The sequence below is a fragment of the Dreissena polymorpha genome, chromosome 2 (genome assembly GCF_020536995.1).
Source record: "Dreissena polymorpha isolate Duluth1 chromosome 2, UMN_Dpol_1.0, whole genome shotgun sequence".
Taxonomy (NCBI): domain Eukaryota; kingdom Metazoa; phylum Mollusca; class Bivalvia; order Myida; family Dreissenidae; genus Dreissena; species Dreissena polymorpha.
In genome coordinates this window covers 77,929,354-77,955,268 of record NC_068356.1, presented here as the reverse complement: position 1 = coordinate 77,955,268, position 25,915 = coordinate 77,929,354, and the positions used below count along the sequence as shown (strand labels likewise).

General features: G+C 37.2%; 1 protein-coding gene and 1 long non-coding RNA gene across 2 annotated transcripts in view; both read right to left on the bottom strand.

The window, feature by feature from the left end:
• LOC127869845 (golgin subfamily A member 4-like) overlaps positions 1-13,765 on the bottom strand; it is a 71,518-nt gene extending 57,753 nt beyond the window's left edge. Inside the window, exons 1-4 of the mRNA XM_052412504.1 lie at positions 13,434-13,765; positions 10,375-10,529; positions 6,225-7,507; positions 5,164-5,319 (exon numbers count right to left, since the gene is read on the bottom strand). Of these exons, the coding sequence (XP_052268464.1) occupies positions 5,164-5,319; positions 6,225-7,507; positions 10,375-10,529; positions 13,434-13,550 (1,711 nt within the window). The 5' untranslated portion in view covers positions 13,551-13,765. The remainder of the gene's footprint in view (positions 1-5,163; positions 5,320-6,224; positions 7,508-10,374; positions 10,530-13,433) is intronic.
• Positions 13,766-21,799: 8,034 nt separating this feature from the next.
• LOC127867710 (uncharacterized) lies at positions 21,800-23,133 on the bottom strand. Its single transcript, XR_008043624.1, has 3 exons — positions 22,979-23,133; positions 22,564-22,770; positions 21,800-22,072 (listed from the first exon to the last, which is right to left on the bottom strand). It is a non-coding gene; the product is annotated as an uncharacterized LOC127867710 (long non-coding RNA).
• Between the last annotated feature and the right edge of the window lie 2,782 nt (positions 23,134-25,915).

The window sequence follows — 25,915 nt, the reverse complement described above, 5'->3', positions numbered from 1 at the left end:
CAGTGTGTGCCCTATTCACCATGAAACAATGAGAACATCTATTCTTTCAATTTAGTTTATCAATAATCAATAACAGGCATGTGATAAAGGATTAAGCGATCAAAATAACAAACCCTGAAATCTGATAGATCAAAGGCCAAACTACTTGATCAATTTGATACTACATCGCTATGTACTTTAAAGGGCATATAAAGGTGAAGATCCGTAATTTTTTACCGATTTTTAAATATTTTTTCCGTATTTTATATATAAAGGTTATCAAAAAACAATATGTATATGCTATTGGGCATTACCATAAAAAATATGAGCAATACAACTTGTTTTGAGCTCAAAATACAGTGTCCTCCAAGTCAATCGTGTTTCAAACAATCAGTTTACATGTATTTACATCGCTGTTTACTCGGGAAAGTGAAAGTGAAAGTGACTCAGGTCACCAAAAATATATTGTTGATTTTCAATGTTTTCCGGTATCACTCACATGGTATGTCTCTTCTAATAATGGTCAAAACGTTTGTAGTGATCTAATTTGTTACTTTTTTGCTGGTAAAAAGTTGTTTTAACTAGAATTAAAAGTGAATGTTCTTTTGGCTATTTTTAGCATATGTCACCGCTTTGGGGCGACACATCACGTTAGTTGCAAAGTTGTAAACATTTCTTCCAATTATGAAACTGGTATATCTTCAATACTTCTTGACAATGTTGCACCTCAGCTGTGTTATTAGCATTTTTTATGCAAGAGTAACTGAAATCCGGTAAAAATTAGGCAAGTTTATATGCATAATAATTGGATTTGTCACCTTTATAGGGCCTTTAAATATTTGTGTTGCTGAACTGGACATTGTGTTTTATCATTTCTTTTAGCAGGAAAGATTTTGATAACTCCAATACAAGTACCATTCATTAGACAAGAGATGTTTGATTAAAATATATACCCCATCCCCCACCCTCCCCAACTTGCTTCCAAGCTTTAATACACCTTAATTTTTCCCAATCCAAACTGACCCCGCCCCATTCCCAAAATGGTGAAAAAACTGGTAATGCTGACAAACATCTAGAACCTTATCACAACAAAACAACCACTAAAGTTCACAATAACCCTATAGATTAACCTCCATAGGCTTGCCTGGTTAATCCGCTCCGTTTTAAGACCATTGGTTTTAACTTTTACAAGATAAATAAATGTAAGCTTCAATGGACTGGGTAAACATTGATTTAAGAGAAGATTAACAAGGCCTGCTTGAAACTGACTGTTTGTTACATGCATGTAAAATGGAAGGCAGCAATTAGTAGAGAAATGATTTGATGTGCTTTGTTTTCTTTGATCTTTTTCGTATAGGGGACTTCCTATGCTAACATTGCTGTGGTATGATTATCAAGGCTATAGATACCTTTTAGGGTATATTGGGTAATCGCCCCCTTTTTTTGAAAACAAAAGGGGTTTTGTAAATTCAATAGTTTTAGCAAAAATTTTCACCACCTACTTTCGAGCTTAATTGGGTTTTTCACCCCCGGTTTTTTAACTCAATTGGGTAATTTAGGGAATGATATATATAATATAATAAAAATCTACTAAGGTTACTATATTATTTATACAAAAATTCAAAAAAGTACCTGTACATAACAACAAACAACTACTGAATTTCTGATCAAAGTTCATTCATTTTTGCATTGAATAAGACCTACATGTAGTTCGTGAAAATTGCTGCACAATTGATGAAGTTATGGCTGTTCAAAGCGATGCACCCCGTTTTCGGGTCATTTTGAGTTGAATACCTTGAAAATGAAAGTAGAAATCAGATGGGTCTATGAATAATTACAATACCCCAAAGATTGATAACCGCTGGAAAGACTGCCTTCTTTTCTTCATAGGACGGCATATAAACTATCCAGTACATTTTTGTACGGAAAATACCCAGTCTAAAAAATACACCCGGTGTTTGTAAGAATTGCGTTTAGTGACACAATATTTTTTTCGGGAATTACGTTATTAAATTTGTATTTGCGTTTTTGTACGCTTTATATTGAATTTAATTACGTTTTTGGTTATTTAAATTGCATTATAACACAAATACGCTTCTTATCTATAGCCCTGGATTAGACAAACTGGTTAAATTGATAATTTGGAAAATTTAGGTATAAGTATTACCATTATAAACAAAAACTTAAATGGCTTGAATTAGTAAACAAAATAAAACCTATAAAATAGATATTAAGTTAAGTAGATTGTAATAATTTTATTATAATCGATAAGCATGCAATAATATATTTTGTTCATTTCATTATTGTGGCACTTAATTCCCTTAAACACACATTTGAGGAAAAAGGTAAATTACTAATAGCAACGATGTTCTTTCAATAATTTTTTTCCCAAACTTTTGATGAAAGTAACAACTATAATTTTGTTTTAAAGTTATATTTTTGTTATTGAATTATTTATGTATTTAAAAATATCATGTCGCCTTCTTTAAAAATTGCGCCATTGTCATACCTAAAATTGCATTTTTTAGGCTGGGTTTCTTTTTTTTAAACACACAAATATACTTGAAATTGTTTGACCGTAACCTTTTATATACAAAATTGAGTCGCCTCTGATAATTAATATACAAACAGCTACATGTAGCAGATGAGCCTGTAAACGGGTGATGTCTATTAAAGGGATCTTTTCACGCTTTGGTAAATTGACAAAATTGAAAAAAGTTGTTTCAGATTCGCAAATTTTCGTTTTAGTTATGATATTTGTGAGGAAACAGTAATACTGAACATTTACCATGGTCTAATATAGCCATTATATGCATCTTTTGACGATTTTAAAACCTAAAAATTATAAAGCGTTGCAACGCGAAATGATTGAATAATTTGGAGAGTTCTGTTTTTGTCGTTAAATTTTGTGAAACTACGAAGATTGCTTATATAAGGTATAAAATACGTCAAGTATGTGTACTCGGCGGAATAGCTCAGTAGGCTAAAGCGTTTTTACTTCAGGACTCTGGCAGGACTCCAGGGGTCACTGGTTCGAAACCTGCTCCGGGCAATGTTCGTTTCCTTTTTTTTATTTTATTCTTGATTTTTTACTGGAGCTTTTACGATCCAATGGTTACATTTATCAATATAAAGCATTTAATGAATAAGTTAAAAAATGCCAAAATCTGTGAAAAGGCCCCTTTAAGGGCTGTAAGCTTTATACATGTACATGTACTAAAAACCTTATTTTGGTGATTGTAATCACATGAAATAATTTATGACTGAACATTTCTTTAGATAAGAAAAATATGCATTTGATGTTGACACTAAAGAATACATTAACAAGAGGGCCAAGATGGCCCTAGTTCACTCACCTGAGAGGAGTCGGTTCATTCAGTCTTTACCTAATGCCAAACTTGACCTAGATATTGACTAGACAAACATCCTGGTCAAGTTTCATCATTATTGAACCAAATCTCTGGCATAGGGAGTGTTTTTGTTTTTGTAAGATTTGAAATGGTGACCTATATTTACCAAACATCAAACTTTGCTTACAAGGATTTGCATAATATAATGAAAATTTGGACAGTCTAAGGGCAATAATTATGGCATTAATTATGTGATTTTGCTCATCATCAAACTTGACTGAGATCTTTCAGCAACTTTGATAAAGTATGCTTGAGAAATTAACGCTAGAGTGTTTACAAACCAAATGTGGACGGACGGACAGCGGACAAAGACCAATCCTAAAACCTCACCTGAGCAATCAGGTGAGCTAAAAAGTGTGTTTCACAGATCTGAGCCATTTTCCAACTTGTCCAAGAAATCAATAAAACCAATGCATTGACTAAGTTTTACGATGTTTAGGCAAAATATGTGACTTCTATAGTGTTCGATCACAAGGTTTCTCTAAATAAACACATAAGGAAAACTGCCCCACCCCCCTGGCAGCCATGTTTATCGACCCATCGGGACCATTTGCAAACTCATCTGAGATATATATAAAACCAATCTTTTCACCAAGTTTCATGATGATTGGGCAAAAAATGTGACTTCTGGAGTGTTCACAAGCTTTTTTTAACTATATAAATATAAGAAAACTGCCCACTGGCAGCCTGCCATGTTATTCAACTGACCGGAACCATTTTCCAACTCAACTCTCGTATCAAGGAAACAAATGTTCTGACCAAATTTCATGAAAATTGGGCCAAAAATGTGACTTCTAGATTGTTCACATGTTTTCACTATATACATGTACATATAGAGAAAAATGCCCCGCCGACTGGCGGCCATGTTTTTTCACCGATCTGGACCATTTTCGAACTCCTCCGACATATCAATAAAACCAATGTTTTGACCAAGTTTCATGATGATTGGGCAAAAATTGTGACTTCCAGAGTGTTTACAAGGTTTCTATATGGCAAAATAAGGAAAACTGCCCCGCCCACGGGCGGCCATGTTTTTCAACAGACCGGAACCACTTTTGAACTCAACCAACATATAATTAAGACAAACATTTTGACAAAGTTACATGAAGATTTGGCATCAAATGTGACTTCTACAGTGTTTACAAGTTTTTTTTCTTTTTTCTGACCTTGTGACCTAGTTTTTGACCCGGCATGACCCAGTTTCGAACTCGACCGAGATTTCATTGAGACGAAGCTTTTGACCAAGTTTCATTTAGATCGGACAATAAATGTGGCCTCTAGAGTGTTTACGAACAAATGTTAACGGACGGACGGATGACGGACAAAGACCAGTCACAAAAGCTCACCTGAGCAATCAGGTGAGCTAAAAAGCAAAATATTAGTGTTTGCCATGGAAACAGAAATTAAACGATAATACAGATACTGTTATAAATGATATTACAAATGTAATAGACAAGTTGGTAACCAACTACAATTTTTTGTCAAAATACATTGTACATGTATGTTTAATGTGACTGCAAATATTTCTACTAATGGATGGAATAGGAGATTTCTGATAATGCCTTCTAAGGTATTAAGTCTTAAACATATTTATTTTTTAAGATAAAGAACAAACATTGGCTGACACTCTTGTAGAACCCATACTTGAACTTGATGTCTATAAAAATTAAATCTTTAGAAAAAATATTGTAATACAAATGTAGTGTGCAAAGCTTACACCTTATCCATCACACAACGTTTTTTGTAAACCAGAAACTAAGCGCAGGCCACCTACCCTTTGCAACGGACAACTGGTGCTTGAGAATACGGAGTTCTCTCCCTGATTCACCCTTCAGAACCTCCATCTCGTTGGTGAGCTCTTCCAGCTTCCTCCCACGGGCTTTGTACAGGATCTGAAGCTGTGCCAGTTGTTGACTGTCCCCACTGCCAGCTAGATTTATATATTAAATTTTGCAGACCAGAAATCATGAAAACGTGAAATACATTCATCATTCAAGCTATCATGTGTGAACAATAAACAGAACAATCTTTTGGGTTGCATATTAAGATTTATTTAGATAGCTCAACACCAACAGTTGCACAAAGTAAATGCTTACTTGATTACTTGAACATATGTCGAATAAGGGCATTTGGCAATCGACAATCTGCAGACTTCAATTTTTTTTAATAAGCCATATAAAAAGCCAAAACAACAAGAGCTGTGTTTGTCAGAAACACAATGCCCCCTATTGCGCCACTTTGAAATAAAATTTCAATGTATCATTGGGCAGGTTTAGAAATTATCTCCCTTTTAAAGCTTTTTACTTCCCTTGGATTGTATTTTTTGACTTTTGACCTTGACCTTTCACCACTCAAAATGTGCAGCTTCATGAGATACAAATGCATGCCAAATATCAAGTTGTTATCTTCAATATTGCATAAGTTATGACCAAGGTTAAAGTTTGGCACACACACAATGAACGACTGACTGACTGACACAATGACAGACAGACAGGCCAAAAACAATATACCCCTGATCTTTTGATATGGGGCTGTTGGGGTATAAAAATAGCGTCCATTATGAAAGAAAATTTGCCTATATTGATTATTTGTTTTAATGCAACTTGAAGTTTCATGAAAGTTTAGGAATTTGACTGGCTCTCACTTAGATTTAAGGGATGATATGACCACGGTCCATTTATCGTGGAAACGCCATTTTAAATTAAAAGGACATTTTAAAATTATAAAATAATAGTTAATTAATATTTGAGAGACATGCAAAAAAGTAACCCAAATTAAGCATGGAGTAAGCCCGCTCTTATAAAGAAAATAACATATATGATAAAGCACACAAACCTTGTTCCATGAATTCCGTCTCCACTGTCTGTTCACTGCTTTCTCTGTCTGACCTTTCATTTTCCCGTTTACCCCCACTATCTCTATCATACTTCACTTTTAATGCAATCCCTTCTGACACTTTGTCTTTCCCCTCCACACTTTTATCACGAGACTTTGATTGGGCCACAGTGTTAATATTCCTGTTCTGATCTTTGTGTGCATCGTTGGAAACATTTTGCAACCTATACGTCACTTGAGGTAATTTTCTGCCACTTGGCGCACTTTGGCTGGGTTGTGTGGTAGATTTGACAGAGGTCTGAGTTGGCAGTACTGTTGTTTCCACTGCAGTTTTTTCATTGTTATGTGAAAAGAAACCTTGGTCCACACTCTGAAATGCCTGAGAATTGTAGTTAGGTACGCCTTGATCCGATTGGTCAATATGGCAACCAGCATGGTAACCGTGGTTTTGGTAATTATGGTGATAGTATCCCATGCTGTCTACAACATTCCCACCCTCCGCTTCCTCCCTATCGCCAATCATGTGGTACGGGCGATCCGTATAAATGTTCCGGAAATGATGGTGGGCTTCGTGATGAGCGTTCCCATGGTAATGTTCATCATAACCATGATGATGCATAGGATGAGCAGTAATATGGTCAGGATTGTGAAAATGAGCATAATGCCCTTGATCATATGGGTGTTCAGCTGCATGGTAATGCTGATGTGACGGCATGGGCTGAATGTCACCATTGGCATAGTAACCGGTTTCCGGCAAATGAGCAGCCTGACCCTGAAATTCTCTGTAGGCCTCCTTGAACTTGTGAAAGTCTTCAATACTCCTCCGCAGCACATTTTCTCTGTCCGACAACGAATGGTCACTAAGTAAATCACTTTGAGAAGCCTGCCTGCTCAACTGACCTTGAAACTGGTTGCCAGGCAACGGATACACATTTCCATGGAAATCCACACTATTCTGATTAATTTCCACAGAACTCTGGTAATCACTGTCTAAATCGTCCCTGCTACCATGACGACTTGGGTTGCTCTGCTGGTCAAGGTTATTTTCAGGAATGTGACCTTGACCTTTGCCGATTCGACTCTCCTTGGAAGAAGCAAAAGTGGGCAAACTTTCGGCGCTGGATCGTAGTTGGTTCACCCGACCTCTGGGAAGTTCCTGCGTCTGTGACAATCTGCCTAGCTGGCCATACTGTTGATGATTTAATCCATTTTGGTCTTTAGAGCGTATAGGATGAGAATCCGGGTTCTTCTGAAGCCAATCTGTTTCTGGGTGTTCTTCAATTCTGTGGAAAGATAGTCAACTAAAATAAGCACAGTTTTTTATATTTTAATTTCAGATGCATGGATTAACAAATACTTAAATAAGCAACATTAAACATTTTTAAACATGTAAAACAGTAACAGTTTTTATAATTTGTAATGTGCAATTTAACACCTATACATTATACATTTTGTTCTTTCAGTCCTATACACTACCGGTAATTGTATGCAATCGAATACTGCTTAAAACATTTTATTTCAAAACATAATTGCACTAGCAGACAGCATTGAACATAAAGAATGAAACAAAATGTAAATAAACAAATAGCTACCTTTTTTTTTTAAATATCTTAATAACTGAAAATTATATGATAATTAAAATGTATATATGAATATAACAGTTGCGTTGATGCCAAATTCCTGAGAAATTTCTTTAGTCCAAAAAAGTTGCAAAATAATGTGAATATAAAACAACTTTAACATTAAATAAACTAAACTGTGCATGTAAAAGATATTTTGAAAATTCAAACTATTTTGTTTTTGTTTTTAAGTGTGTTTTAATGTGGTTATAATGTCAATACCAAATAATTATTGAAACAAGAGATGTGTTTGTCAGAAACACAATGCCCCTTCGGCGCCGCTTTGAATTATTTATTTTTATTATATCCCTTTAAAAAATATTACTTCCCTTGTGAAAATGATCTGTACCTGCCAAATGATAAATACAAGAGGGCCATGATGGCCCTGAATCGCTCACCTGACTAACCAAATACAATCCCAATCCAGATTTCATCAAGATAAACATTCTGACCAAATTTCATAAATATTGGATGAAAACTGTGATCTCTATTGTCTACACAAGGTTTTTTTAATATTTGACCTATTGACCTAGTTTTTGACCCCAGGTGACCCAAATACAATCCCAACCCAGATTGCATCAAGATAAACATGCTGATCAAATTTTATAAAGATTGGATGAAAACTGTGAACATTATTGCCAACACAAGGTTTTTCTATTATTTGACCTAGTGACCTAGTTTTTGACCCCAGATGACCCAAATACAATCCCAACCCAGATTTCTTCAAGACAAACATTCTGACCAAATTTCATGAAGAGTGGATGAAAACTGTGACCTCTATTGTCTACACAAGGTTTTTCTATTATTTGACCTAGTGACCTAGTTTTTGACCCAAGATGACCCAAATACAATCCCAACCCAGATTTCATCAAGATAAACATTCTGACCAAATTTCATAAAGATTGGATGAAAACTGCGACCTCTATTGTCTATACAAGGTTTTTCTATTATTTGACCTAGTGACCTACTTTTTGACCTAGTGACCTAGTTTTTGACTCCAGATGACCCAAATACAATCCCTACCCAGTTTTTATCAAGATAAACATTCTGACCAAATTTCATAAAGATTGGATGAAAACTGTGACCTCTACTGTCTACACAAACAAATTGATGACTGTTTTTCTATTATTTGACCTAATGACCTAGTTTTTGACCTCAGATGACCCAAATACAATCCCAAGCCAGATTTCATTAAGATAAACAATCTGACCAAATTTCATAAAGATTGGATGAAAACTGTGACCTCTATTGTCTACACAAGGTTTTTCTATTATTTGACCTAGTTTTTGACCTAGTGACCTAGTTTTTGACCCCAGATGACCCAAATACAATACCAACCCAGATTTCATCAAGATAAAGATTCTGACCAAATTTCATAAAGATTGGATGAAAACTGAGACCTCTATTGTCTATACAAGGTTTTTTAATTATTTGACCTAGTTTTTGACCTAGTGACCTAGTTTTTGACCCCAGATGACCCAAATACAATACCAACCCAGATTCCATCAAGATAAACATTCTGACCAAATTTCATAAAGATTGGATGAAAACTGCGACCTCTATTGTCTACACAAGGTTTTTCTATTATTTGATCTAGTTTTTGACCTAGTGACCTAGTATTTGACCTCAGATGACCCAAATACAATCCCAACCCAGATTTCATCAAGATAAACATTCTGACCAAATTTGATAAAGATTGGATGAAAACTGCGACCTCTAGTCTACACAAGGTTTTTCAATTATTTGACCTAGTTTTTGACCTAGTGACCTAGTTTTTGACCCCAGATGACTCAAATACAATCCCAACCCAGATTTCATTAAGATAAACATTCTGATTAAATTTCATAAAGATTGGTTGAAAACTGTGACCTCTACTGTCTACACAAGCAAATTGTTGACGGAGACACACACGCACGCACACACATAAGGACACCGGACATCACACGGTCGAATAAGCTCACCATGTCACTTCGTGACAGGTGAGCTAAAAAATTATCTCCCGGTATAGCTTGTTACTTCCCTTGCATTTTGTTTTTTTAACTTTGGCCTTGAAGGATGACCTTCACCACTCAAAATATGCAGCTCCATGATATATACACATGCAATAACATGCATGCCAAATATCAAGTTGCTATCTTCAATATTGCAAAAGTTATGGCCAATGTAAAAAATTTCGGACAGACGCACAAACTGACAGACAGACAGACAGACTGACAGTTCAACTGCTATATGCCACCCTACTGAGTGCATAAGAAGCTAAAGATGCTACTTTAATATTGCTATGAACTGTTCAGATTTCTTTTTCATTCTTTTTGTATCAAAAGATTAAACTAATAAATCACCTTTGTGTGTGAAATTATATTCCAAAATTTGTATACGTGTAAATTATCTGAGTATCTGTTAATCCACTGTAGAATGTCATGCACAATCCTTATGCTCACTATTTTTATGAGATAAAAAAAGGATTGATCTCATGAAACCTTATATACAATAATGTGTTCTCTAATAAAAGTAACAATTCACAAGAGTACCTGTTATTTACACTAGATGGCCGCCCGAGACTGTCGCTGCTATGGCGCCGCACAAGGCTGACATTCCTGGAGTCAGTACCATCGTCTGAGGTGATGGAGAGGATATCATCATCGTCTATCAGGTCGTCAAATGCATTGGAGAGCAGGGCACGAAGCTGGAAAATGTGAACATCATGTATTTGATAATACGTGGAAAGCACGCTGAAATATAAATAAATGGATGTAATTGTTGTAAATCATGTCATCAAATGCGTTCACTGCAGGGCATGAAGCCAGAGCAAAACAAGAGCACCGCCTTGCGGGTGCAGACCGCTCATCTATTTTCTTTTTAAAGGTGAAGGGACTCTCATTTTTAATCACAAAGGAGGGAGGGGTGGAGCGAAGAGGGGTGTATAGTGTGGGGGTGTGGACATTTATTACATTATCTTCCAAAAATGCGAAAAAAATGCAAAAAAAAAAAATAAATTCGGGGAGGGGGGGGGGGGGGGGGGGGGGTATGGTGGGGGGAGGGGGGGGGGGGATTCTTTGGTGTGATGGTTGGACGGTATTTCAAACATAAAATATTAAAAATAAATATTTGTGTTTTTTAACCGTTTCAAATAAAAATAAATTTGGGGGTGAGGTGGGGGGGGGGGGCATAGTGTGAGGGTGTGGTGGTAATTTGTGAGATGATTTAAAAAAAAAAAAAAAAAATTGGGGGGGGGGGGGGGGGTGAGGTAGGGGGGGGGGGGTAAAGTGTGAGGGTCTGGTGGTCATTTGTGAGATGATCTTAAAAAAAACACAAAAAAAAACAAGATGTGTTTGTGAAACACAATGTCCCCCTATATGATGTTTGACCTTGTAGGATGACCTTGACCTTGTGAAGGATGACCTTGACCTTTCACCACTCAAAATGTGCAGCTCCATGAGATACACATGCATGCCAAATATCAAGTTGCTATCTTCAATATTGCAAAAGTATTCATAAAATAAGCGATTTGGGCCACATATATTTGACCTCTGACCTTGAAGGATGACCTTGACCTTTCACCACTTTAAATGTGCAGCTCCACGAGATGCACATGCATGCCAAATATCAAGTTGCTATCTTCAATATTGCAAAAGTATTTATAAAATAAGCGATTTGGGCCACATATATTTGACCTCTGACCTTGAAGGATGACCTTCACCTTGACCTTTCACCACTCAAAATGTGCAGCTCCATGAGATACACATGCATGCCAAATATCAAGTTGCTATCTTCAATATTGCAAAAGTATTCATAAAATGAGCAATTTTGGCCACATATATTTGACCTTTGACCTTGAAGGATGACCTTGACCTTGACCTTTCACCACTCAAAATGTGCAGCTTCATGAGATACACATGCATCCCAAATATGAAGTTGCTATCTTCAATATAGAAAAAGTTATTGCAAAATGTTAAAGTTGGCGCAAACAGACCAACAGACAGGGCAAAAACAATATGTCCCCCACTACTATAGTGGGGGACATAAAAAATAGGGGGGTGGGATTCGGGGGGGGGGGGGGGAGGGGGGGGGCACGGGAGATGGTTTGGGTGGAGTCTATTGTGGTATGTCAGGTAAGAGTAGTTTTGTCAAAGTATCATTCAAATCTGATCATAAATAAAGAAGTTATTGCAATTTTAGCAAAATTTAATAATTTGACCTTGAGAGTCATGGTCATTCAAATGTCAAGGTAAAATTCAACTTGCCAGGTACAGTAACCTTATGATAGCATGAAAGTATTTGAAGTTTGAAAGCAATAGCCTTGATACTTAAGAAGTAAAGTGGATCGAAACACAAAATTTAACCATATATTCAAAGTTACTAAGTCAAAAAAGGGCCATTATTCCATAAAAATGACATCCAGAGTTATGCAACTTGTCCTTTTACTGTACCCTTATGATAGTTTGCGAGTGTTCCAAGTATGAAAGCAATATCTATGATAATTTAGGGGTAAAGTGGACCAAAACACAAAACTTAACCAAATTTTCGATTTTCTAAGTATAAAGGGCCCATAATTCCGTCCAAATGCCAGTCAGAGTTACATAACTTTGCCTGCACAGTCCCCTTATGATACATGTAGTTAATAAGTGTTGCAAGTATGAAAGCAAAAGCTTTGATACTGTAGGAATAAAGTGGACCTAAACACAAAACTTAACCAAATTTTCAATTTTCTAAGTATAAAAAGGGCACATAATTCTGTCAAAATGCCAGTCAGAGTTACATTACTTTGCCTGCACAGTCCCCTTATGATAGTTAGTAAGTGTTGCAAGTATGAAAGCAATAGCTTTGATACTTAAGGAATAAAATGGACCTAAACACAAAACTTAACCAAAATTTTCAATTTTCTAAGAATAAAAAGGGCACATAATTCTGTCAAAATGCACGCCAGAGTTATCTAACTTTGCCTGCCCAGTCCCCACATGATAGTAAGTAAGTGTACCAAGTTTGAATGCAATAGCATTGATACTTTCTGAAAAAAGTGGACCTAAACGCAAAACTTAACCAAAATTTTCAATTTTCTAAGTATAAAAAGGGCACATAATTCAGTCAAAATGCACGCCAGAGTTATCTCACTTTGCCTGCCCAGTCCCCTCATGATAGTAATAAGTGTACCAAGTTTGAAAGCAATAGCATTGATACTTTCTGAGAAAAGTGGACCTAAACGCAAAACTTAACCTGACGCCGACGCAGACGCCGACGCCAAGGTGATGACAATAGCTCATAATTTTTTTTCAAAAAATAGATGAGCTAAAAACAGGTTTAAGTAACCACATAAGCAAAAAGTTGAGCAAACCAAGGGTTAAGCAATAACTAGTGTTTCTGATTAGACAGATACAACAATTATTTGCTTAATCCTGCAAATAAGTAATGAGTACAATAAAGAAATGATATTATTTAGAAAGCTGAAATAACACTTATCCCAGGTAACTGCATACTATCTAAATGTTGATATGCATGATTATTTGTGGTTTACAACAGCCGTTTGATGCATATCAACGGTTATGTAACTCTGGTGAAAAATATAAACTGTACAAGTGTGCATACAGTTTACCTCATTCTGCTGCTGCTCCTCCTCTTTACGATATTCATCCTCCTGTTGATTCTGAAGGCTGGCTCCATCAAAGTTGATACTGTGGCCGTGATTTCCACCCAGACTAATGTTACTCATGATTCAACATGGACTCATCTCATTTCAGTTAATATAATAGCACTTTTGATTACTTAAATAAAATTGTGTATGTACAAGTCAGTGCAACTGCCTATAAGAATTGTCCATGCACAGAACAATTCACATGTACATAATAGTGTTCTATGAAGGTTCTGTACAAATATTTATACACACAAAAAGAACATAACGAAAGTATATTATTCAAATGCAGCACAACTTGTTTATATTGTTTTTATTATTCAGTAAACAATTGCTCTGTAAAGTTTTATAAAAGACAACTGTATGTTGAGTGCCTTTTTTCAACCTGAAAGAAAACAAAGGACCTTTTAGAATGTATTCCTAAACAAGACGGTCTGAAAGGCCCAAAGTTGCTCACCTGAGATAACAAGATATTATTGGGACAAATCTTCTGACCAAGTTTCATGAAGATCGGAAAATAAAATGAGGCCTCTAGAGTGTTAACAAGGTTTTACTATAGCCATATAAGGAAAAATGCCCCGCCTCCTGGCAGCCATTTTTTTCAAACAACCGGCATCATTTTTGAACTCGTCCAAGATATTATTGGGATGAATTATCTGACCAAGTTTCATGGAATTCGGACTATAAATGTGGCCTCTAAAGTGTAAACAAGATTTTACTATAGCCATATAAGGAAAAATGCCGCGCCCCTTGGCAGCCATGTTTTTCAAGCAAACGTTACCATTTTCTAACTCATCCAAGATAGATATCAATAAGACAAATCTTCTGACCATATTTCATGAAGATTGGACAATAAATGTGGCCTCTAGAGTGTTAGCAAGTTTTACAAAAGCCAACAAGGGCTGTTTGTAAAACATGCATGCCCCCCATATGGGCTGTCAGTTGTAGTGGCACCCATTGTGTGAATACGTTTTTTGTCACTGTGACCTTGACCTTTAACCTAGTGACCTTAAAATTAATAGGGGTCATCTGCCAGTCATGATCGATGTACCTATGAAGTTTCATGATCCTAGGCGTAAGCATTCTTGAGTTATCATCTGGAAACCATTTTACTATTTCGAGTCACTGTGACCTTGACCTAGTGACCTGAAAATCAATAGGGGTCATCTGCCAGTCATTATCAATGTACCTATGAAGTTTCATGATCCTAGGCGTAAGCATTCTTGAGTTATCATCCTAAAACCATTTTACTGTTTCGAGTCACTGTGACCTTGACCTTTGACCTAGTGACCTGAAAATCAATAGGGGTCATCTGCCAGTCATGATCAATGTTCCTATGAAGTTTCATGATCCTAGGCGTAAGCATTTTTGAGTTATCATCCGGAATCCATTTTACTGTTTCGAGTCACTGTGACCTTGACCTTTAACTTAGTGACCTGAAAATCAATAGGGGTCATCTGCCAGTCATGATCAATGTACCTACATGTATGAAGTTTCATGATCCTAGGAGCAAGCATTCTTGAGTTATCATCCGGAGACCATTTTACTGTTTCGAGTCACTGTGACCTTGACCGTTGACCTAGTGAACTGAAAATCAATAGTGGTCATCTGCCAGTCATTATCAATGTACCTATGAAGTTTCATGATCCTAGGCGTAAGCATTCTTGAGTTATCATCCGGAAACCATTTTACTGTTTCGAGTCACTGTGACCTTGACCTTTGACCTAGTGACCTGAAAATCAATAGGGGTCATCTGCCAGTCATGATCAATGTACCTATGAAGTTTCATGATCCTATGCCTAAGTGTTCTTGAGTTATCATCCGGAAACCATCTGGTGGACAAACCGACCGACATGTGCAAAAAAAAAAAAAAAGGGGGGCATAAATATAGCCTTATAAGGAAAAATGCCCCGCCCCCCTGGTGGCCATGTTTTTAAAGAAACCAAAACCATTTTCGAACTGATCCAAGATATCATTGGGACAAATCTTCTGACCAAGTTTCATGAAGATCGGAAAATAAATGTGGCCTCGAGAGTGTTAACAAGGTTTTACTATAGCCATATGAGGAAAAAATGCCCCGCCCCCTGGTGGCCATGTTTTTCAACCAACCGGCATCATTTTCGAACTCGTCCAAGATATTATTGGGATGAATTTTCTGACCAAGTTTTATGAAGATTGGACAATAAATGTGGCCTCTAGAGTGTTAACAAGATTTTACTATAGCCATATGTAGCCATATATAGCCATATAAGGCCAAAAAAAACAACAAGAGATGTGTTTGTCAGAAAAACAATGCCCCCTAATGGGATGCGCCACTTTTTTGTTGACCTCTGACCTTGAAGGATGACCTTGACCTTTCACCACTCAAAATGAGCAACTCCATGAGATACACATGCATGCCAAATATTAAGTTGCTATGTTCAATATTTCAAAAGTTATTGCAAAACTTTACTGTAAGGTTAAAGTTTTGGGACAGAATGACAGACAGAAAGAAAGAAAGACAGACAGGCCAAAAACAATATACCCCCGATCTATCGATCCGGGGGCATAATAATTGGTCCGTTTCTGGTCTCCTTGGAAAAATAAAGACAGGGTCGGTGGGTAGGGATTTTTTTTTTTTTTTCGGGTACTAGAATGGAAGGCTTCTAAAGCTTATAATAAGAAATACATGTATATATATGCTTTGTTTGCTTGATATTACATCTTATATGAACGAAAATGAAGTTTTTTAATTTTTTTTTTTTTTTTTTTTTTGGCGACCCCAATAAAAAGTTGAGGGTCGGCGCAGATTCGGGAGACAAGGTCGGGCGACCGGAAACGTACCTATTTTTTATTTTGGCCTAAGGAAAAATGCCCCGCCCCTTGGCAGCCATGTTTTTCAAGCAAAGGTTACCATTTTTGAACTCATACAAGATATCATTGGGACAAATCTTCTGAGCAAGTTTCATGAAGATCGGAAAGTAAATGTGGCCTCTAGAGTGTTAACAAGGTTTTACTATAGCCATATAAGGAAAAATGCCCTGCCCCCTGGCACCATGTTTTTCAACCAACCGGCATCATTTTCGAACTCGTCCAAGATATTATTGGGATGAATCTTCTGACCAAGTTTCATGATGATCAGACAATAAATGTGGTCTCTAGAGTGTTAACAAGATTTTACTATAGCCATATAAGGAAAAATGCCCCGCCACTTGGTAGCCATGATTTTCAAGCAAACGTAACCATTTTCGAACTGACATCCAAGATATCCAGGGATAATTTTAAAAATCAAAAGTATGAATCCCTGGGACTCATAGGTTTGAAATCTATGGGTCCCAGAGAAAAAGTATGGGTCCCATCTATGAGCAAAAGAAAAACATAGTGGATCAGGGTATTTCAACAGTGCTTCAGATTGGCCCCAATTTCCTCAGGACAGGTGTCCTAAATGGTATTTTTTCCCGGATATTTGTCCTAAATCATGGAAAAACTTTCATATAGTTTTGGTATCGTACATTTAATTAAAAAAAAAAAAAGTCAAAACTAAATCCAATAACATTTCACTTCAAATAACACTTAACTATAGACTTAGGAGAGTTCAATTATTCATGGTCAAAACCATTTCCTAAGCACAGCTCTTTTCCATGTCTCTAAGACCGCTTCAAAAGAGGTCCTTTAGCAGTGTTTTTTTTCATTCAAAATCGGGTCCGGTAACCGACCCATTCCCAATGTTAACTAGATCTTTGTCACAGACATGACGAATACCCCCACATTGACACATAATATTTTGCATGTCGTCTTCACAAAAAACAGCGGACACCATGCTCAATTTTTAAAACGCACTAAGTATCCCCTTGACCTAGTTTTTGACCCAGAAAGGCCCATGTTCTAACTTGGCCTTAAAATCATCTCCATAAAACTTCTGACCAAGTTTGGTGAAGATAGAGTGAAACTACTTAAATTAGAGAGCGGACACCATGCTGAATGTTAAACAAGATGTGTTTGTGAAACACAATGTCCCCCTATATGATGTTTGACATTGTAGGATGACTTTGACCTTGTGAAGGATGACCTTGACCTTGACCTTTCACCACTCAAAATGTGCAGCTCCATGAGATACACATGCATGCCAAATATCAAGTTGCTATCTTCAATATTGCAAAAGTATTAATAAAATAAGCGATTTGGGCCACATATATTTGACCTCTGACCTTGTGAAGGATGACCTTTCACCACTCAAAATGAGCAGCTCCATGAGATGCACATGCATGCCAAATATCAAGTTGCTATCTTCAATATTGCAAAAGTATTCATAAAATGAGCGATTTTGGCCACATATAATTGACCTCTGACCTTGAAGGATGACCTTGACCTTGACCTTTCACCACTCAAAATGTGCAGCTCCATGAGATACACATGCATGCCAAATATCAAGTTGCTATCTTCAATATTGCAAAAGTATTCATAAAATGAGCGATTTTGGCCACATATATTTGACCTCTGACCTTGAAGGATGACCTTGACCTTGACCTTTCACCACTCAAAATGTGCAGCTTCATGAGATACACATGCATGCCAAATATGAAGTTGCTATCTTCAATATAGCAAAAGTTATTGCAAAATGTTAAAGTTGGCGCAAACAGACAGACCAACAGACCAACAGACAGACCAACAGACCAACAGACAGACCAACAGACAGGGCAAAAACAATATGTCCCCCACTACTATAGTGGGGGACATAAAAATGCACTAAGTGACCCTGTGACCTAGTTTTAGGCCCGTAATGGCCCATGCTCAAACTTGTCCTAGAGATCATTTAGATAAAACTTGTGACCAAGTTTGGTGAGGATTGGATAAAAACTACTTGAATTAGAGAGCGGACAACATGGTGAGGTTTAAAACGCACTAAGATACCCCATGACCTAGTTTTTGACCCGGTATGACCCATATTCAAACTTGACCTAGACATCATCTAGATACAACTTCTGACCAAGTTTGGTGAAGATTGGATGACAACTACTTGAATTAGAGAGCGGACAACATTGTGATGTTTAAAACACACTAAGTGACCCGGTGACCTTGTTTTTGACCCGGCATGACCCATATTCAAACTTGCCCTAGACATTATCAAGATACAACTTCTGACCAATTTTGGTGAAGATTGGATAAAAACAAGTAAATTTGTTGAATTGATATCCCCGCCAATATGCTACTGGACACAAAAGTGTTATATTTGACACTCAAAAGAGCATTTTTTTAAGATACAAAGGGCCATAACTCCTTTATTATCAAATGATGTACAATGCCATTTGGCCTTCATTATCCTCTTATCCATATATATATGCATACCAAGTTTCAATGAAATCCGCCAAAGCACTTCCAAGATATGGCTCCGGACACAAAAAAGCATTTTTCCAAGATACAAAGGGCCATACATTGTAACTCTGTTATTAACAGATGGTGTATAATGCCATAAGGCGTGCATCATCCTCTTATCCATATATATATACTCATACCAAGTTTCATTGAAATCCGCCAAAGCACTTCCATGAAATGGCTCCGGACACAAAAGTGACACCCAAAAAAGCATTTTTTAAGATACAAAGAGCCACAACTCCTTTATTAATGTCATTTGGCGTGCATCATCCTCTTATCCATATATATACTCATACCAAGTTTCAATGAAATCCGCCAAAGCACTTCCAAGATATGGCTCCGGACACAAAAAAGCATTTTTCCAAGATACAAAGGGCCATTGCTCTGTTATTTACAGATGGTGTACAGTGCCATTAGGCGTGCATCATCCTCTTATGATCCATATATATACTCATACCAAGTTTCATTGAAATCCGCCAAAGCACTTCCAAGATATGGCTTCGGACACAAAAGTGCCGGCCGGCTGGACGGCCGGAAAGCCGGACGGACAACGTCAAAACAATATCCCTCCGCCTATGGCGGGGGATAACTACTTGAATTAGAGAGCAGACAACATGGTGAGGTTTAAAACACACTAAGTGACCCCGTGACCTAGTTTTTATCTATATTTATTCTAGATAAAACTTCTGACTAAGTTTGGTGAAGATTGGATGAAAACTACTTGAAAAAGAGAGAGGACACCCTGCTGAATGTTAAAAAACGCACTAAGTGACCCCGTGACCTAGTTTTTGACCCGGCAAGGTCCATGTTCGAACTTGGCCTTAAGATCATCTAGATACAACTTCTGACCAAGTTTGGTGAAGATCGGAAAAAAAAACTACTTGAATTAGAGAGCAGACAACATGCTGAATGTTTAAAACGCACTAAGTGACCCCGTGACCTAGTTTTTGACCCGGCAAGGCCCATGTTCGAACTTGACCTAGACATCATGCAGATACAACTTCTGACCAAGTTTGGTGAAGATCGGATGAAAACTACTTGAATTAGAGAGCGGACACTTCAATGAAATCCGCCAAAGCACTTCCAAGATATGGCTCCGGACACAAAAAAGCATTTTTCCAAGATACAAAGGGCCATTACAGACCGACAGACAGACCGACCGAGTGACCAACCGACAGACAAGTTCACTCCTATATACCCCCCTAAACTTCGTTTGTGGGGGTATAAAAAGTATATATTTTTCCCAACTGGGAGCTACAAATTCCCAATGGAAGGTTTCCAAAAAAAAATTATTATTATCCCCATGCTTTTTGAAAAGCGTGGGGATATTGTGGTTATCTCCGCCGTCTGTCTGTCCGTCCTGGCCACTATCTCCTCCTACACTATTAGCACTAGATCCTGGAAACTTACACACATGGTAGCTATGAGCATATGTGCAACCCTGCACTAGTTGGAATTTTGATCTGACCCCTGGGTCAAAAGTTATGGGGGTTGGGGTGGGGCCGAGTCAGAGATTTTCACTCATTTTTTTAGGTTATTTTACATTAACTTCTTCATTTCTACACTGATTTACTTCAAATTGATACTGAACCTCTCTTATGACAATATGGTCAATCTCAACTATGCATGGCCCATTAACCAACCCTGGGGTGCCCCGCCCACATAGACCACACCCACCCAAAATTGCCTTTTACTATAATTTCTTCATTTCTACACCGATTCACTTCAAATTGATACTGAACCTTTCTTATGACAATACCGTCAATCTCAACTTTGCATGGCCCCATTACCAACCTTAGGGCGCCCCGCCCACATAGACCACACCCACCCAAAATTGCAGTTTACTATAATTTCTTCATTTCTACACCGATTCACTTCTAATTCATACTGAACTTCTCTAATGACAATACGGTCAATGTCAACTTTATATGCACCCAAACCAAAATCGCAAGCTTTTCTTACATGCTTGCAGCAAGCTTGCGGAGGAAGCTTAGAATTGGAACCTCGCAGCAAGCTTGCGATTTATTAAGCTTGCGCAAGCTTAGAATTGGAACCTCGCAGCAAGCTTGCGATTTATTAAGCTTGCGCAAGCTTAGAATTGGAACCTCGCAGCAAGCTTTCTTGAGCTTGCGATTTATTAAGCTTGCGCAAGCTTAGAATTTGAACCTCGCAGCAAGCTTGGACAAGCTTGCGCGAGCTTGCTGATGATGTTTATTTGCAAGCTCTCGCAAGCTTGCAGATTCCATAGAATAGTACTTTCAAGTTTGTGTACAACCTTCCAATCTGAACAAGGGACAAAATTGTCACAAAACCAGGTTTTCATTGTGAAAAAAAAATCTGATAAAGGGAGAAAACTCAAACTGAACTTTTGAAATGAACAAACAAAATTTACCCCCTTTGTAAGTTTGTTTTAAAAAAAAATCTATTTTTAGTCGTGGCGACCTTGACATTGGAGATATTGACGTGATTATTTCGTGCGACACACCGTCCCATGATGGTGAACAAATGTGCCACATGATTTTAAAATCTCACAATGAATGACATAGTTATGGCCAGGACAAGTTCATTTATGGCCATTTTTGACCTTTGAACTCAAAGTGTGACCTTGACCTTGGAGATATCGACGTAATTATTTCGCGCGACACACCGTCCAATGATGGTGAACAAATGTGCCAAATGATTTTAAAATCTGACAATGAACGACATAGTTATGGCCCGGACAAGCTTGTTCCGCCCGCCCGCCAGCCAGCCAGCCCGCATTCGCCAATCTAATAACCAGTTTTTTCCTTCGGAAAACCTGGTTAAAAAAGTAAAGAGTACAAATTAACAATTTATATTTTACAGTTTATATAACATAGTATATACATATCTACATAATTGACACATTTGAACATTTCAACAAGTTAGTGCCCTTCTAGCATTTGCACATTTACTGTTAATTATGTCATTGAAAGCTGAATCGGACAGGCACAGTGTACCATTGTCTTTTTTAAATGCATTCAACACAAAATGTTTCACAGCCTGTGTGGCAACACAAGGCAAACATGTTGTTGATATTAAAGTATTATTGGCTTTCCCAGACCCATTGTTGCTGGACTTAGCAAGTTGTTCCCTGCTGAAAAGGAGATCCAGCAGAGCAATTGTTAACTTTTGTTGATATAGGCTCCAGCATGCCGTTCTTGTGAAAGTTGCCACTGAGTAATGTACACTTCGTGCTCTGGATGAAGGTGAACCTTTTTAACACCAGAGCTCTGCAAAAAAGGAAAATCAATACCACGGAAATGTATATAATGTTATTCTTTTTTTATATCCTTTTATTTCAATAAATGTGACTGCAACCATAATAAGCAGGAAGCAATTTCATGAGTTAAAATATTACAAGAATAAATTATGTGTTCCATAATGATGCTCTGAGGAATCTGCTATTCTGCTTTTTTTTATGAAACTCATTGCTAGTTGAAAATTAACTTTACAGTTCAGGGCTAACGGCTTATTTATAAAAACAGGGTATAAGCATGTTATAGCATAGTGATATTATTATTTTCTTGTGATAAAAGAAAACCTGATAATTTCTACATGACTCATGACATGAAATTGATGTGCTACAGAAATCAACAAATATCCGCTTTTAAACAAAAAAGTAGGTTAGATTTGAATTGGTATTTTAACAGATAAGGTCAATGTCATTTGGCAATTTTCAGTTGCAATTTTTTAATATATTCTGTGCTGCTTGTTGTTTTACCGTCTAACATTCCTCCCAATGATAAGTCCCTTGCAGACTTTGATCACAGTGGTCCAACTGCAAGCCATTGGGTGGAAACTTCATGTTAAACTTATTGGCTTCCACTACACCATATGTAAGCTGTACTGGTGTTGGTTTGTACGCTGTCTGCTTTTGTGCTGCTCAGCTGTTGCAGTCTCCCTTTTTTCCCCCATCCTATGATATAATCTGAAATGTTGTTTATATATATAAGCAATATTTGTATTTTCATCAATTTTTGTTTGAAATTGTGTTGTTTTTCCATCAAATTGGCACACAACATTGACTTTCCATCATCCTTCTACATTTCCCACTGGAGCACAGTACATAAATATAATTCAAATAATATTATTTAATAATCTAAACTAAAAATGAATGAAGAAATAGAAATACAAACCTTTTATGCTGTTCTGTAGTATTCCAAAAACACATGAATTTGGTGAAGAATCATCAGAGACCAAAACACAGTAACCAGCCACTTTGAACCTCTTTTGAAACAAACTTATTGTTCATTTCCACACTGTATTAATTACACATTGTTTTTTCACATAATACTCCCTTGCTATCAGAATTGCATGGCATTTTCTTCACTACAATTTTAAGTCCTCATGTTGCTTGGAATTATACCTACAATTTAGGTCAGTCAGTTGTTTAAACGCTCTTGATTCGGTTTATTTGCCGGCCCGATTGTCGCACTTAATTAAATTTCTTCGGTCATTTGTAAATTGTATCGGCCAAAAGATGAAGGGCCGACCCAATCTGAAACACTGCAACATTTTAATAACATCACATGGCTATCTAGTCGCAATTAAACAGGAAACTTTAAAAGGCAACTCAACAGTTTCATGACAAGATTATTTTCAAGACTTAAACAGGCCATTGTACATCACATTCAGGCGTGTGTAGTGCGACAAACAATAACCCCACTTGACCATTATAATAGATGACAGTGCTCCAGCTAGGATTTAAAAAGGGCAGGGTAGCTTTTTTGCCAAAAGGGCACTTTTGATGCGCAGAATTTTGTCAAAAGGGCACTTATGAGTGCGCAGGCTTTTCTAGAATGCTTCGGCATGCATGTTAATTTATATCAGGGTTGGCACCAATCGACTACCCCAGGTTTTAACCGGCGGTTTTAAGCGGTTAAAACCCCCCCGGTCAATAAACCGTTCCATAATCGATAAATTGACCGCCGCCATATTGTCAGTCACGTGACTGTCCCGTGACTGTCCGCCATTACACTGCTGCTAACAGGGCCCTCAATCTATTAAATTCGGCGGCAGTCCCTCACCTGAAAAGTATACTTTTTTCCCCCTAAAAAATTTTTTTTTTTTTTTTTTTTTTATTTTTTTATAGAAAGATGTGTCTCATGATTATTATATCTCAATTCTATTTCAATTTAATCTTTGCAAACATACTAAATTATGAAAAATGCAATGAATATAGTGCAAACATGTACAAATGTAATAATGAGAGAGTAAGTAAAAAAATCCCCCAAAAAGGGAAACGCCGCGAAAATTCCCCCTCCTAAGGGCTGCAGACCCCTTCCCCCAAAGTAGTGTGAGGGCGCTGGCTAACTTGTGCGAGTCTGCGATTCCAAAAGCCAAAGACGTAGAGAATACACGCTTCACCGTTGTCGGATAAATAAATTACTTAATGAATTAATGTGAGGCGATTATCACATTTTTGTTGTTTAAATGATTGTTTGAAGTTGAGATTGATTGTTACAAATAAAATGTTTAAAATGCTTTCGTGTATTTGTTTTTGTTTATCTGTAATCAAGTGGTAATCATCGGCGAAAATTTGCTGGTTCAGTCGCTCATACTATGTCTTTGATGAGACTTACTACTTTTAACGTTTCACAAACAATTCACGCATGTATTGTTGTGTTGATTTTAATAGCCGCAACATCAAGCAGATTATATTTTAATTAATACTTATAAAAGATTCTCGCGCAATTAATTACCGCTAATTGTTTGTAATTGATCTCATTTGGTAAAAATCTACATTCCAAAATCATTACATATTATATTAAGTATGATATTATTGATACGCCTTCCATTATTTTTCTTGTTCTAACTGATATCAGAGATAAAAAATTGTGGTTTGGATTTATATTTATTTTTTTAGATGGAATTTTGTCAAGTTAAACAAGAGTGCCAAACTGTCACAAGATACGCCCGTTCGAAGGTTTTGGACACCATGCTCAATGCTTGAAAGTGTCCTCAAGACCTAGTTATTGACCCGGCATGACCCATATTTGAACTTGACCTAGATATCACTTAGATGTAACATCTGACTAAATTTGGTGAAGATCAGATGAAAACTACTTCAATTAAAGAGCGGACAACATGCTTAATGCTTGAAATGCACTATGTGACCTCGTTTTTGACCCGGCATGACCCATGTTCGAACTTGACCTACATATCATCTAGACACAACTTCTGACCAAATTAGGTGAAGATCAGATGAAAACTACTTCAATTAGAGAGCGGACACCATGCTAAATGCTTGAAATGCACTAAGTAACCTCGTGACCTAGTTTTTGACACGGCATGACCCATATTTGAACTTGACCTACATATCATCTAGACACAACTTCTGACCAAATTTGGTGAAGATCGGATGAATACAATTTGAATTAGAGTCCGGACAAAGTGGCGCCGTTGAAAATGCACTAATTGACCCTATGACCTAGTTTTTGACCCGGCATGACCCATATTCGAACTTGGCCTATATATCAACTAGATGCAACTGCTGACCAAGTTTGGTGAAGATCGGATGAATACAATTTGAAATAGAGTCCGGACAAAGTGGCCCCTTTGAAAATGCACTTATTGACCCTATGACCTAGTTTTTGACCCGGCATGACCCATATTCGAACTTGGCCTAGATATCAACTAGATGCAACTGCTGACCAAGTTTGGTGAAGATCGGATGAATACAATTTGAAATAGAGTCCGGACAAAGTGGCCCCTTTGAAAATGCACTTATTGACCCTATGACCTAGTTTTTGACCCGGCATGACCCATATTCGAACTTGGCCTAGATATCAACTAGATGCAACTGCTGACCAAGTTTGGTGAAGATCGGATGAATACAATTTGAATTAGAGTCCGGACAAAGTGATGCCTTCCGCCCGCCGCCCGCCGCCCGCCAAGGGGTTTCACATAATACGTCCCGTATTTTATACGGGCGTATAAAAACGAGCTTTTTATCATGAGAGAGTGATATTGATCTTGACGACCTTTTATGTGATTATTCGGAAGATGAAGAGAATGCGATCTATGTGATATATCTATATTTTCATCTTTGAATCATTTAACAGCTATAAAGC